This window comes from Ochotona curzoniae, unplaced genomic scaffold (assembly GCF_017591425.1).
Source record: "Ochotona curzoniae isolate NIBS_2020 unplaced genomic scaffold, NIBS_Ocur_1.0 contig_2599, whole genome shotgun sequence".
Lineage (NCBI taxonomy): Eukaryota > Metazoa > Chordata > Mammalia > Lagomorpha > Ochotonidae > Ochotona > Ochotona curzoniae.
Window position 1 is genome coordinate 650137 of NW_024465520.1, and position 14910 is coordinate 665046.

Consider the following 14910-nt stretch of genomic DNA (forward strand, 5'->3'; position numbering starts at 1 on the left):
ATGGCCAAAGATAAAGATTAAGAAACTTTCTACAGAGAACACAATATAATATACAGAAAATGGTTCAGATAATACAGACAAATTAAGAAGCTTAATCTAGAGAGTTTAACATCTAAAAAGTCCCAGAAATAGAAAACAGAAAAAATGGTGAAGAGGAAATCATCAAAGATATAATACAAGAGAATTTCTAAGAATGGAAGTGAATCAGTATAAAATCTAAGAGGGCTAATTAACAGAAAGAAATTGACTCCAAGACACACATGGGCATTGGTAAAAAAGACAAATTAAAGATGTCAGGAAATTAAAACAGACAACATACAAAGATTCAAAATCACAATGGCACATGGTTTACCAATAGTAATAGTTGAAGAAAGTAACATTTTCAAAATTTGTGGGAAAATAATCTCCAAATCAGGATTCTATACCCAGGCAGGCTAAATAATTCTAGGTTAGTAATATTCTACGTAGCTAGAGTTTTAAGATTCAGAAAAACCCACTTAGTAAGAGCTGTTTTGTTTATTCATATCAGTCCTATTAGTGCTAACTCAGGCGTGCAAAGTAACAACACAAAGTCCAATTTGAATCACTTTTTAAAAAAATAATGTAGCATAAAAATTTTTTATTTTATTATAGCTAATAGTTGGGATGAGCCATAGCATAAAATTAAATTTAAATGCATATGTCATATTTTACTAAAGAAAATACTTTCCTCCAAGACTGGTGTGTGCAAGGCAGAATAAAGAGTACATTCCTAAGTTTTCAGACATCCAATAGATCTTTCCAGGAACTTACCTCTCTAAGTATTCTGCAAGAAGCTGTTCTGCTGCAGATGAATACATCCATTCACTTCCAACCTTCTTCGTATATCCAGGGACTTCCTCATTTTTTTTGTTGAATTTGAGATTCAAACCCACATTTGCTTTATGGTCTCCATGAGGGCTAAATGTAAACCATATACAACACACACACACACACACACACACACACACACACACACACACACACACACACACATTTTAAAATGTTGAAATAAAGTGCTTTGTTTCCAGTTCTTAGAAAAATCTCAATTTTGATTATTCTATATTTCCATTATTCTGGTTATTTCTAAAGTAGCAAATTGAAAAGCTAGCGGAAAACCTTTAAAAGCTGAGTTAAAACATTTAAATAAACTATGTAATTATAAAGGAAACGGAATAACAAAATGCAAGAAAATATATTACTGAAGTTCACACACACCCTCTGATACCTTTTTTCAAGGTTCATTTTTTTAGCTGCTATAAATAAGAACTGCTTTTCCAACCACCTAAAACATACGCCATTCAGATGAAAGATCACCATCAGAGGAATTTATGTACAATTTTAAAAGAAATTCAGAGCACTTAATAAGAAAAGAAATACTGAAAAATCAAACATTTAATCTTTAGCAATTAATTTTTCTGCCACTTAAGTAAATTTCTCTAACACAAACTTACTTTCTCCTAGATCCTCTTCCAATAAAAATACTTCCTGTAAACCTTGAAACAAGGTATCCACTCACTCCAAGGCGACTGGCCAACACATATCCTGGGTTGTACTTTATAGAATATTTCTTTAAATATAAAAACAAAAAAGTCAATTATAGAAACAAAAGTTTACACTAAATTATTTCTTTACCTTTAAAATCTGGAGATAATCAAGACATCACTAACCATTGGACTGTGGCACTACAAGGATTCTCACTTAGATCCATCTCCCCTTTTTTTTGAAAGGATCTGTAGGCAGAATTTTTCTGCTCCTCTCTCTTTCTCCTTAAAGCACAGAATTCCCAACGATAGATGAAAGGGGGAGGAAATATAGAGTTTGTGAAACTGTCTCAAGAAATAAACTCTACTTTAGTATTAAATGGCAAACTCCACAGGCAAGATTTTTCCCCCTACTCACTGTCATATTACAAGTGGACATAGACAAGTTGCTGGGACAAAATGAGGCCTCGGTAACTATTACACTGAATCAAAACACAGCAATGTCCCCAAATGATTGCTACAGAGCAAAATTAGAAATTTTTTTTTCGAAGTGTCGTTTTATAGGGACATAATGATTCTATTCCTCTAATATTTACTATTATGTGAAAGTAACAGGTACATACATGTTTATAATGAATGAAGACAATAAAATGTAAACTTAATTTGTAAACTCAAAGCAGAAACTGAATGTTGTTAAATTGAAAAAAGGGAGTATTGGATCATAAATTTTAACCAGGAAGCAAATAGCTCACAAATTCAGTACCATCAATGTATACAAAGATTATACACTACTTCTTTTATGTTCATATAGTCATATTCATTATATAAAGTATTTATATTTATATTTGAATAGGAGTATAACAGTGAATTAAACAAGATAAATGTCCAGATTGGTAATGATTTAAAATAGCCACCACTTTCTTAACATACTAAAAACCATCCTTTTGGTGATTTGGAAGATACGATTACTATCAAATATGTAAATAATAAAGAACATATTTTCATCATTAATGATATCCAACTTAGAAATAACACAATACAAATCAAGTATCTTTTCCAAAATAGATTAGAAAAATTAAGATAATATTTCTCATTCATGAGTAGTATCATTTTTCCAACAAACATACGGAAAGGTAAGAGGGATGTTGATTTACAAGGACTGGCATGGGCTACTAGCACCTCACACCTTAGAAGCCAAAGAGACCAATTGTGATGTCACATGCAGAACACAGTTCTATTTTTACGTAATTATACTGCTCAAAATGGTATTCTTACTGAGAAATGTTAGGTTATACTACAATTAAAACTTCATTAAAACATTAAACATATCCTAAAAAGTATTAAATAGATAGCTGAGAACACTGGGGTATATGTAGAAGGTGCTTTGAAAGTTAAAGCAGTTCTCTCTGTATACTGGACAAGGAACACTAATTAGCACTACACACTAGAACTGGGAGAGCATTTCTACCTTCCCCTACCTCCTCAGACCAGGAACCACTTCTACATCTAATGGGCCAACTTCCTAGTTTAAATTCCTTCCTCAATAGACACCTGAGGATAAAATTTTAGGGATGTATTTGTCTTCAATACATAAAGTATCATAGGTAATGCTGATTGATGTCTGATGTCTGGAATTCATTTCAGATGATGTAATGTTTTAGGCTTTTCCCTTAGGGAAAAAAACAAATGGATTAAGTAGCAGTAGCTAGCTGACTGAATTTCAGTTAATCATCCAATTGAGTGATAAGAACAAATGACAAAAGTAAATCAGTAAAATTTTTTTTTTAAAAAAAGAAATACAACATGTGGGAGATTCAGAATGAGTTCTGGCTCCTGGGTTCAGCCTGATCCAGTGCTGGATATTGTGAGCATTTCAGAAGTAAAGAATTGCAAGAAAGAGCACTTTATTTTTCAAATAAAATTAAAATAATAGTTAAAAAATACAATAAATGACAGACACCAGAAGCTTCCTTCTATTCTAACAGGGAAAAAAAAAGGTTAGGGAACATTTTTAGAGAAAAAGTCCTGAAAAAGAAATTGAACTTGGGTAGTTTTCCAATATTCTCTGGGGATGAGAATATTAATTTTCAGCAGAGTTAAATGACCTTTATTACTTGTAACCAAAAATGCAAGATCTGAAGCATCATAAAAAGGTTCAGTACCTAAATCTATATCCAGACGGTATGTTAATCATTGTATTTCTTAAAAGCTTGCACACAATAATCCACAATAACCAGTTGGACCAATAATGGGATTTTAAGTTTTGACCACAGATTCTACATTTAGTTTCTAATAATAATATATGCAACTAAGAATAAGCCAGTATTAAACAAAACATTTGAAATAAATTCAAAGGAGGTAGCAAAAGTATCCTTCTAACATTTTTAAATTGACTTGATTTGAAAATGGAACACCAGGTATTGTACTTACATGCTGGTTCTGTATTAAAGCATCAAGATTGGGTTCATATGGAATGCTGAAAACCACACGAATCCTACCTTCTGTAATCACATCACTGGAATCCTGAACCTTGGTGGAGGAAAAAATCAAAGTATATGTTAATCTCTTTTAATACTTTATTCATTTTCTACTTAATTGATAAGTATTATTTCTGAAATATTATGCCAGTCAAGATGAAAGTGGAAATTTTCTTGGAATTTATAAGTGTATGGAGTTAAACTGTTAATTTGAAATGTGGTATTTATTCCTGCTTTAACAGCTTTTCATAATTTTTTAATTCTTCTAACTTTTCTGTAGACAATTTCAAAGAACCACAGTGTTCCAAATACCAAAACAGTACCAAGAACACTTGAAAATATTTATCCAGATTCACTTACTGTTAACCTTATAAAGCAGATAGCTTTAACATTTGTAGACTGTGTGTTTATACTAATATATATGTCTTATACCAAGTTGCTTATCTCTAAATACTCAAAGTATATTTCCTAAGGACATTTGATTTATAACCGAAGTCTCGCTATTAAATATACAAATTTGCATTGATACAATAGTTTTTAGAAATATTTACTTATTTATTTGAAAGGCATAGTTAGAGGGGGTAGGGGTGAAAGATAGAGATTTTCTGCCTGCTTCTTTACTTTCCTAATGGCCAAATCAAATGGGCTGGGCCAAAGTCAGGAATTTCGTCCAGGTCTCCCATGTGGGTTCAGGGGTCTAAAGACTTGGGCCATCTTTTGCTGCTTCCCTAAGCAAATAAGCAAGGAGCTGAAATGAAAATGGAGCAGTTGGAACTCAAACTGTTCACTGGTGGCCTCCATACAGTACTTCGATCTAGGTTGTTGCCAATATTCCAATTCTGTCTGTTGGCCTAATTATGCTGTTTATACAGTGTTTTTCTTGCTGTTCTATAGGATTGAGGCAAAGGTTAGGGAATACATTTAGTCGTTCTATGTCAGATATTACATTTAATATTCTTAATCTGGAATATGCCTAGAGCCTTTTTTTGTTTTTCACAATATTGTCATTTTGAGAAACACAATTCACCTTTCACTTTCATCCTATCTTTAAAACAGCATCAACAATGACAATTTCTCATTTTGGGCTTGTCTGACAATTAGGTTAAGTCTCAGCCTGACTACTGCACTGGCAATGTGCCCTTTTCAGCATACCACACCTGTAGGAATGCATACAATATTCACAACACCTCACTGTCACACTTTCAGCCTACCAACAAAATGTGGTTCCGTTTCTTCCTGGCGTTGAGTTTCATTGTTGTTCTTGCAGTTAATAAACTGTGAGAAGACATTTTCTTAGGCCATGAAACTAACCCCTGTTCCCATTTAAAAATTTCTCCTAGATTAAATTTCAATGATGAATCTTATCTGACCTAGTCTTTTTCAGCAGGAATGACAAATGGTTTTTGGTCTCCACAACTTTCTTTCGATTTATCCAATAAACAAGAGGTCCAACCTCCCCTACTTATTTGCCTTATTATCACCACTATGGGAACCATTAATTCCTATCTTCCCAAGGGGTTTATAATTCATCACCATGCTTATAGGATAATTTCCAGCATTCCTCTGAGCACTTCCTTAATTTCTGGCATAACAAGAATTTCCAGACTCATCTTGCATCTTCCCTGACCTTCAGTCATTTCTCCATGAAACTCTGTTCCTTTTAGTAGGGCAAGGTAATAGATACTGAGATGTGCCATGTTTTCATGAAGTCACTTGTGTTCACCCTTACTAGAGTGTCTTTGTTTCTGACTCTGAGAAAACAAAGCTAGAAAAATACTTGCATGCTTAGATATCTATTCACACATATATTAGTGATCTTTAAAAAGTTTACAGAAAGTGTGTATTATGAAAAAACAATGAATGGATTTCTATTTTTTGCATCAAAATATATTCTGAGATTTTTTTCATAAGCGCTGTGAAATTGCTCCTATGTATACATACACATCTACATAATGCAGTTTTAGAAATAATGACTTCAGTGCTTTCACAGACTCTTTGCCCCAACCCCCCACGCTACATTTGCATGTACCTTTTCCATTTGGAAACAGAAGTTCTTCAAAACATCAATATAGTTGCAAATTATTTAAGCCTATAATATAAAACAGTTTCAGAACTGCTTCAGCTGTACTATCATAATAAAACCGTACGGGAGCTTCAAAAAGTTCATGAAAAGGTGGAATTTAAAGAATAACTTTGATCAAATATAATAGAATTCCAGGTTTAGGGTTTTTTTTTTTTTTTCATAATGCACATTTGCATGAACATTTTAAAATGCTTTTATATAATCAAATGTTGTGATTGTAAGTTGTACAGATGGGTTTTTCTTTTAGTTTTACATTTCATTTTGCACTTAATTAATTTGAAATCAGAAAAACATTAATAATAATAACAGAAACTAACTTCTCCAGTGCAGCCATAATAGGGGGTTCCCAACATAAAGACCATACTTCCAGGAGGAAACAAATCATCCAGTGTTTTGATACCGGAGAAACGAGAGTCAAAAGCTCTGATGTCCTACATAAAACAAAATACACAAATAAATTACATAATCAAAATATCTATCTAGCGTACATAATGCTTCTCCCCCACCCCCAGCCATGGTTATCATGTCTATGCTGCCTGCAAAAGTCAAATATAAACATTTTCACACAATAATGCTATCAAATATAGTAACTTGTTATATGCCAGACAATCTTCTAGGTACGTCACACATTTATTTCATTCGTTCAGTACTGGAGACAATCCCCCATGGCAGGAACCGTTATCAGCCCCATAGTAGAGATGAAGAAAGTGGAGCAGAGAAGGGCAGTGCAGCTCGTCCAGCTCAGTTACTGCACTATACAGTATTCTCCACAGAACAGGATCATTAACATACAGTAGAATCCCTTGCTCCAGGAGGGTATGTCTGAAGAACACTTCACCCCTGAGCCCCTGGCCGCAGATGCCTGAGACTGATATGCATTACGAACCTATATGTATTATGTTTGTCCTGTACATCCACACCTATAATAAAATTTAACTTATAAATAAGACACTGTAGGAGATTTACAATTAAAAATAATTTTAACAATATACTATGATAAAAGTAGTATGAACACAGTTCTCAGTGTGCTGTAGTCATCCTTGTAATGATGTGAGAATGACTAAGCATTTATCAGGCCTGTGGCTGTAACTTCTGCAGTTTGAAGTGGGTTTCTTTTCCTTTCTGCACAATTTCGCAGACATGATATTTATTCTTTCACTGGATCTTAGCAAAACCAGGACATGATTTTAAAAGCTTTACTTAACAAGTTGGGAATTTTCACCTTTTTTTTTTTAACTTAGAAGTTTTTACAGTTTTGTCATTTCTGATTTGTCACCACCACTACACTTGTACTATGAAGATGACTATTATGTAAAATAAGAATTACTTGAACACAAGCACTGCAGTACCACGACGGTGAATCTGACTACTGTGCTGGTCATTAAGTTACCAACGGGCAGGGAGCCTATCTAATGTGGACACACTAGTCAAAGGCACGATTCTCATTCTAGGCAAGATGGTGTAAGATTTCACTACAATCAGAAAGAACAGAGCACAATTAAATCACTTAAATTAGTTACTTCCAAGATTTTTGGAATGCAGTTAAGCATAAAATGAAATTTTAGAAAACAAAAATTCAGATAAGCGAGGGACTACTAGACTTTTTCTCACCTTGCTAATTCTAAGATTCTAAACACAAAAGAAAATAGCTTTATGTTTATTAGTTCACTTAAGGAAAACATTTTTGAATAAAACTTAAAACTACAAAGGTCTAAGTTAATGCTTTTTTCTCCTCCAGAAACCAAGTCCTTAAAAAAAACCAGACAAGTTCCTTATCTGTATATATAGTGTTTGAATATGTATTATATTTTGTAAAACACTCAGATATTTTTAAATTATAATAAATTAGAATCTCTACTATATATTGCTAAATTATTTTCTATTACTAAATTTTAATGATAGTCTTTCCCCAAAATGCAATAGGACAGAATTAAGACTCAATGTGGCTTTACCTTGACGATAGTTTGATAAACAAAAGGAAGAACTTGTTTTGACCACTGCTTCTCCAGACGAACTTCACCATTTTGACTTATTTGATATTTACGGCCTGTGAGTAACTGAGCATACACAACTGCAGAAGTTTCATTTATTATTATTCCTTTTCTTCTCAAGTATCTATAAGTAAGAATAAAAAACAAAGAAACATAAATATGTGTTAATGTTTTTATTTGAAATGCTTGAACTTTCAATAAATTTGCTAAGCAGTTGTGGGTACATTCATTGAGATTTTTTTATGTTATTTTTTTTAAATCTGTGGAGATTTCCTGCACCGAGAAAGCATAGAGCTCTAAGAAGTTCTTGTGTTCCATACCCACCAAGGCTGTAATTTTAAAAAAAGAGGGAGGAGAGCAACAAGAAATGTGGCTATGCTGTGGAGAAATCTGACACTTCATGTTGCTGGCACAATGCTCCATTATGAAAAGTCTGGCAGTTCTTAAAAAGGATAAAGACTCTACTTGTAAATACTTACCATCCGCCCAAATTGAAAGTAGGCACTGAAACAAATGCTGACATGCAGATGTTTCTATAGCAACACTGTTGGTAAAAAACCCCAAAGCAGAAGCAACTCAGTTACTAGCTTGTGCATGAGTAAGCAAAAGGTGATGTATTCACACGACAGGATAGTATTCAGGTATCTTAAGGAATAAGTAATGACATATACTACAGTGTGTTTGAAAATCAAAACCATGCTAAATCAAGAAAGTCAGACGCAAAGGATCACATGTTATATGATTTATATGAAATATCCAAAATAAGCAAATCCACAGAGATGACAAGCTGCTTGGATTAGGCCCATTTGATGGGGCTTCTCAATGTAAACACAAGTCTGCAAATACAGCCAGGGGCCAAAGCCTTCAGTTCTTTCACTTACTTGTTTTCATTTACTTGTCTGGTGGAGATGGAGTTCCCAATTTATTAATTTATTCCTCAAATGCTTGTAATAACTAGGGCTGGGCTAGGCCAAAGCTGCGAGCTGAGAATGCAATCCAGGCCTTCCATGAGCATGGCAAGAACTCAATCAGATGAGCTCTCACATCTGCCTACCTGCATGGGCAGGAAGCTGGAGTCATGGCTGGGGCCAGGACCAAACTCAGATACTCTCAGGGGATTTAGACATTATAATCATTAGGCTAAAGGTTCAGGTGCTTTCTTTTAAATGGGATTTTATTAGAAAAAGCCACCTACTCACAGTTAGGGCAGCTTCTGTCCTACAATGGCAGAGCTGAGTAGTTGTGAAAACTTTGAAAATTCTCCAAATCCTAAAGTATTTTTTCTCTGGACTTTGTAAAAAAGGTTTGCCAATCTCATCACCTAAAAGATATTTTCTTTTTCTTTTTTTGCATATAATGATTTTTCTTGGACTAATTACTTCATTTGAAAAGATTTGATTCATGCATTTTATTTCCTTTTTTTCACAATACACATCTTTAAAATTTTCTTAACATTTTTAACTTTTTCCTTTCTAGAAGTCCTATTAAATAGATAATTAGGCATCTGACAATATTTCCTAAAAAACGATTCATTTGAGAGGTAGAATTAGAGAAAGAAGTAGACAAAGAAAGACACAGATACAGAATTTCCATCAGCTGATTCACTTCCCAAATGCCTAAAATGGCTAGGGATGGCACAGGTTCAATCCAGGAAACAAGAATTCAATCTAGGTCTTCAACATGGGAGGAAAGAACCCAACTGCTTGAGTCACCATGCCTGCTTCTCAGGGTTTTTACTGGCAGGAAGCTGGAATCAGGAGATTAAACCAGAAGCTGTATTCCAATGAGATAAGCACATCTTATTGGCTATGTTAAATGTCTGTCCTATATTCTCACTACTTTTTTCCATCTCTTTGTGCTTTGGTACTATTTGCTAAAAGTAGTCCTTAGCTTAATCATTTAGGTCATTGATTTAATTTTCAGTAAGCCCAGGATACTGCTGAGATCATCCACTATTAGAATCATATTTTTAATTTTTGTTTTTATACAAGTATGAGAATTATATGCTGCATACTCTATAACACATGTAAACATATACATATAAAATTGAGAAGCAGAAAGAGCCTGAGAAATACAGATAGAGCTTCAGCCCTCTGGATCAGTTCCCAAATGTTCTGTGAAGGCTAGAGCTGGGCCAGGCTGAAGCCGGGAGTCAGGACCTTAACCAGGTCACTAGAATTCAATCTGGGTCTCCCATATGAGCAGTAGGATACAACCACAGGAGAATCACCTAACTCCCAGAGTTGAAGTGGCACAGAGCTGGGACTTGAATTCTTTTCCTTTGTTACCTCAGCTTTCTCCATACACGCTCTTATTTCTTTGGCCACAGGGATGTCAATACATCAATAACCATGTCAATAAACTGAAGAATAAGTGGGCCGAAAATTCTGCCTCTTTCACTTCCTTCTCTAACACTGACTCTCCAAATCAATCAATCAAACAATCTTAAAAATAAAACTCTAAAAGGTTATAACTGCTGGTAATCAGACTTTGTGAAAGCACATCTCTACCATTTTCAGACCACATGCTCAAAAGGCAGTCAATATGTAGAGCAATCACTGTGGCAAGTAAGAGTAAGTTTGAGGATCAACACACAGCAAAGATTCTGGTTCTGACACCAGGTATTTTTAATGTTACTTACTGTTCTGAAATTCCTTGTACTTCTTTAGCCCAGGTAGATTGTTCTTTATCCCCAAGATGGACCACTTTAGATGGTGGGGGAGTTCGTCCCAAATAAAGTTTCTGTGTTCCTGGAGGTTCTTCCAAATAAAACCTTAAAAAAAAATAAGATGAGTTATATGACCCAAAACTTGTGACTTAATATAGAGTTTTTACTATGTGAATCTTTAAAAGCAAGCATAAGGAGTTTAAAAATACTCTGGAGTTTAATGAGTATATATTTTTGGCAATAAAGTTTCACCTGAATGGAATCAACCTACTAGATCGAATTTCTAGTTTATGGAAAATATGTGGGATAAAGGTTCAAGTTAAGTGATACTAATAGCAAAGAGAATTCTGCGAAGTAACCACACAGAATTCTTAAAAAGAAAAGGCAAGGAAGGAAGTTTAGCAAGGTTGTGAGTTGTAAATCAGCGAACAAAAATCAACTGTTTCTATGACGTAACTTGGAAAATATAAAAACAGAAGTACCATTTAAAGGTAGCTCCAGGAAAAATTACTTAGGTAAAAATGTATATAAAAAACATGTACATAACCTGTATGATAAAACAAAAACATTGATAAAAGAATAAAGAAAAGATTTAAATAAACAGCATCATACTATACTATGTCATGGTTTAGAAGACAATATAGCAGAGACGTTAAATTTCCTCAAACTTGGGTTTAAAGACTTAATATAAATTCTATCAAAATCCCTTCCAGATTCTTCAAATAGAAAGTAATTTATTTTAAAATTTATGCATATCTTTTGAACAAATAATGCTGGGATAGCAGAATATTCCTAGGCAAATACATCAAACTTGATTTAAATGTCATGCTTTACACAAAAATTACCTAAAAATGAATTATTGATTTAATGTACAAGAGGTAAACTATTAAACTATTCCCCTAAACTGAGAAAAATCAAAACCCATTATATGTCAAGAGATTTATGCCTGGTAAGAAAGCAATCTCGCAAATTGGATTCTATCAAGAAAGTTGGTGGGTAGAATTCTGATGATTAAAAAAATCCTCAAGATCTGCTATAGAGAAGCAGATACCAACACGGGGGAGGGGAAGAGGGAGGGAGTCAAACTGGCTTTGGCCTCTTTGTCATGAACAATATCAGTAACAGAAGGAAGATATTTATATAACTAAGAAAAAGGATTGCTTTTCTAAAATTCTAAACTTTTTTTTAAATTTTAATTTTGTTTTATGCCACAGTTTCATAGACTCTGGGATTCCCCAAGCCCCTCCCCAAGCCCTTCCCCCAAGTTGGATTCTTCCACTTAGTTGCAGTAGTATAGTTCAAATCCAGTAGTGGTTCCTTCATTGCATGCATGTACCATGCAGAGAGTCCAGCATCATACTGTCCAGATAAATTCAACAGTTTCTTGGGGAGATCATAAAAATTCTAAACTTTTAAGTGAAGAAAATAAATTAGGAAAGAAAAAAGATATTTTTGACATGTAATAACACAGAATATGTAACATGAACTCATTTTCTGAGAAAAAAAAACTGCTTCAGAAAATTCTTGTTACATGGAAAATTACAGAAGAACAGAAACCAGGAAGACAAGGTGACATAAAGTAATAGTAAAAAAATAACAGAAACAACTTAAATAATTTAATAAAAATGATTCTGAGTGTGATTAAAATGTGAAGAAATTATTCTTAGAATAAAGGATATGTTTTAAGAAAAATTAATGTACTGCTTAAATGAAACATAAGAGGAATACTGTGAAAGCAAAATATTACATTCTATTTGTTTCAAAATCGATATGTATTTGCTAAATAATCACTGCTAGAAAAAATTTAGGAGACGAAACTTTCAAGCAAATAAGGGAGGGGATAAGAAAGAAAAAGTGAAAATAAAATAACATATGCCTGTAACATATCTTAAAGGATTTACAATAAACCGTAAATACTGACTGAACTTTGAGCAATGTGATAAAGGACTTTTGTTTTCACTGTAGACTGTAAATGTTGTTAGAACAATTTTATAGTGCAAAAAACCTGAATCGTAAGCCATAAAACAGCACAGCATACGTAACTTAAAAAAAGGACAAATCCAATTTTACTTACTTAGTTTCTCCATCTGAGATAGCCACAACTCTAGCTTCTTCAAGGTGAGGCCAATTAACAAAGACAGACTTCCCAAGCACTGATGAAGCTATATTTTCTATACTCTTAAAGTAAAAGCAGAAGTTTATTTATACTGTAGGTCCAAGACAAGACTTTATACAAACAAAATTTTTCAATCTCCATCTAAGGACAAAAACAAAGATGGCTAGCCTTTTGTCTCAAATAATTGATTTGGAGTAGTTGCCTTTACAAAATTCTATCCTATTGTAAAATTTCATGATTCTACTGCTTAGACTCATTTCTTATTTTTCACGTGGTAACTGAGAAAAGTAAGATAAAAAAATAAAACATAACTAGGAGCAGCTATTCAATTTTTTTTTTGTCAGAGATCTAATAAAATGTAAGAAATATGACCTTTTGAATTTGTGGCAAATACAGTGAAAAAGAGAAAACTAAACTTAAAGTCCAAGACATAGGTCGAAATTTGGGTTCCATTTCTTTTCACCTATAAAATCTTAGGCAAATCAGTTAATCAGTACTAAGATTTCAGTTTCCTTAGTGAGAAGAAACAATATTAATCTTACAGTGTTGAGAATCAAAAAATAAATAAATAAATAAACACAAAAGATACTACAAGCTCTAATCTTCTATATAAATATTCTGTGCAAATTATATGAAAGCTCTGTATTATCTAACACATACATATAGGTTTGACAAAATGGTAGTAGAAGCTAACTTTTATTTTTATTTATTTATTTATTTAATTTATTTGATTTATTTTATTTTCATTGCAAAGTCAGATATACAGAAAGGAGGAGAGACAGAGAGGAAGATCTTCCCTCTGATGATTCACTCCCCAAGTGAGCCCAATGGCCAATGCTATGCCGATCCGAAGCCAGGATCCAGGAACTTCTTCCAGGTTTCCCACATGGGTGCAGGGTCCCAAAGCTTTGGGCCATCCTCGACTACTTTCCCAGGCCACAAGCAGGGAGCTGGAAGGGAAGTGGAGCTGCCGGGATTAGAACCAGCGCCCATATGGGATCCTGGTGCGTTCAAGGCGAGGACTTTAGCCATTAGGCCATGGCGCCGAGCCCGAAGCTAAATTTTAAATACAAATTTCCATTCATCTTTTTTGCTTATTATCCCCAATCACTCTTTCAATCACTCAATCAATCCATCAATTAGTTTTATGATAGATTTCTTTTGGCTCTAGGATTTCTCTTTCCCCCTCCCCAAAACTTCTCCTCTCTCACTGATTTCCTCTCTAGTATTACAATAGTATAGTCCTTCAAAAGCATTCAGACTATTCTCCTATTTTAGGGTCCTGACATTGTCGATATGGACAATGGCAGAGAGACCAACATCTATTAACAAACATTTCTTTACAGCTAAAGATTAATTTTAGATAGTTGAATTGTTTCTTGTTTCATTATTTAGACATTTCTATGGTAAGCATATAAACAAATATTTATTCTGACAAATAAATCATGTTTCAACAGAACAAGTTTCCCTTTTCAGTCTATAAATCTATTTCTAATTTTGTTCTTCCATCTTCTCCCTCAGTTTTTGTTGAAAAAGTTGTTTCCTTTCTCGGGTTAACCCTTCATTTAAGCCTTGGAAAAAATCCCTTATGACTTCACTTGGGGTCTAGTTTTCATAAACAGTGGCTTGAAGATCTCCTTTAGCTTTAGTTCCTTGCTTTAAGATTTTGTTTGATGGGCCCGGCACCATGGCCTAATGGCTAAAGTCCTCACCTTGAACGCGCCGGGATCCCTTATGGACGCCGGTTCTAATCCCAGCGGTACCGGCCACTGCAGCTCACTTGGGGAGTGAATCATCAGAGGGAAGATCTTCCTCTCTGTCTCTCCTCCTCTCTGTATATCTGACTTTGTAATAAAAATGAGTAAATCTTTAAAAAAAAAAGATTTTGTTTGATGAGTTCCTGTTTCTCTATTTCCAGTTACATTTGTTCATAGTTCTCTTTTCAATGCAAACTTGATCATTCACTTAATACCTGCTGTCATTACTCCCCTGTCTTCTACTGCTGGCCTAAGCCTCAAAGCATAGGACTTTTGCTTGCACCAATTTACTGAAATAGAGTTCTCAATGGACAAC

The 14910-nt window shown here is 34.0% G+C and overlaps 1 protein-coding gene across 5 annotated transcripts in view; it reads right to left on the reverse strand.

Annotated features, from left to right (window-relative positions):
• XRN1 (5'-3' exoribonuclease 1) overlaps positions 1-14910 on the reverse strand; it is a 105662-nt gene that overhangs the window by 38298 nt on the left and 52454 nt on the right. For all 5 annotated transcript variants that reach the window (XM_040974734.1, XM_040974737.1, XM_040974738.1 and 2 more), the window contains exons 19-25: positions 12796-12899; positions 10695-10826; positions 8015-8177; positions 6380-6493; positions 3933-4031; positions 1473-1588; positions 793-939 (exon numbers count right to left, since the gene is read on the reverse strand). In XM_040974734.1, the coding sequence (XP_040830668.1) occupies positions 793-939; positions 1473-1588; positions 3933-4031; positions 6380-6493; positions 8015-8177; positions 10695-10826; positions 12796-12899 (875 nt within the window). The remainder of the gene's footprint in view (positions 1-792; positions 940-1472; positions 1589-3932; positions 4032-6379; positions 6494-8014; positions 8178-10694; positions 10827-12795; positions 12900-14910) is intronic.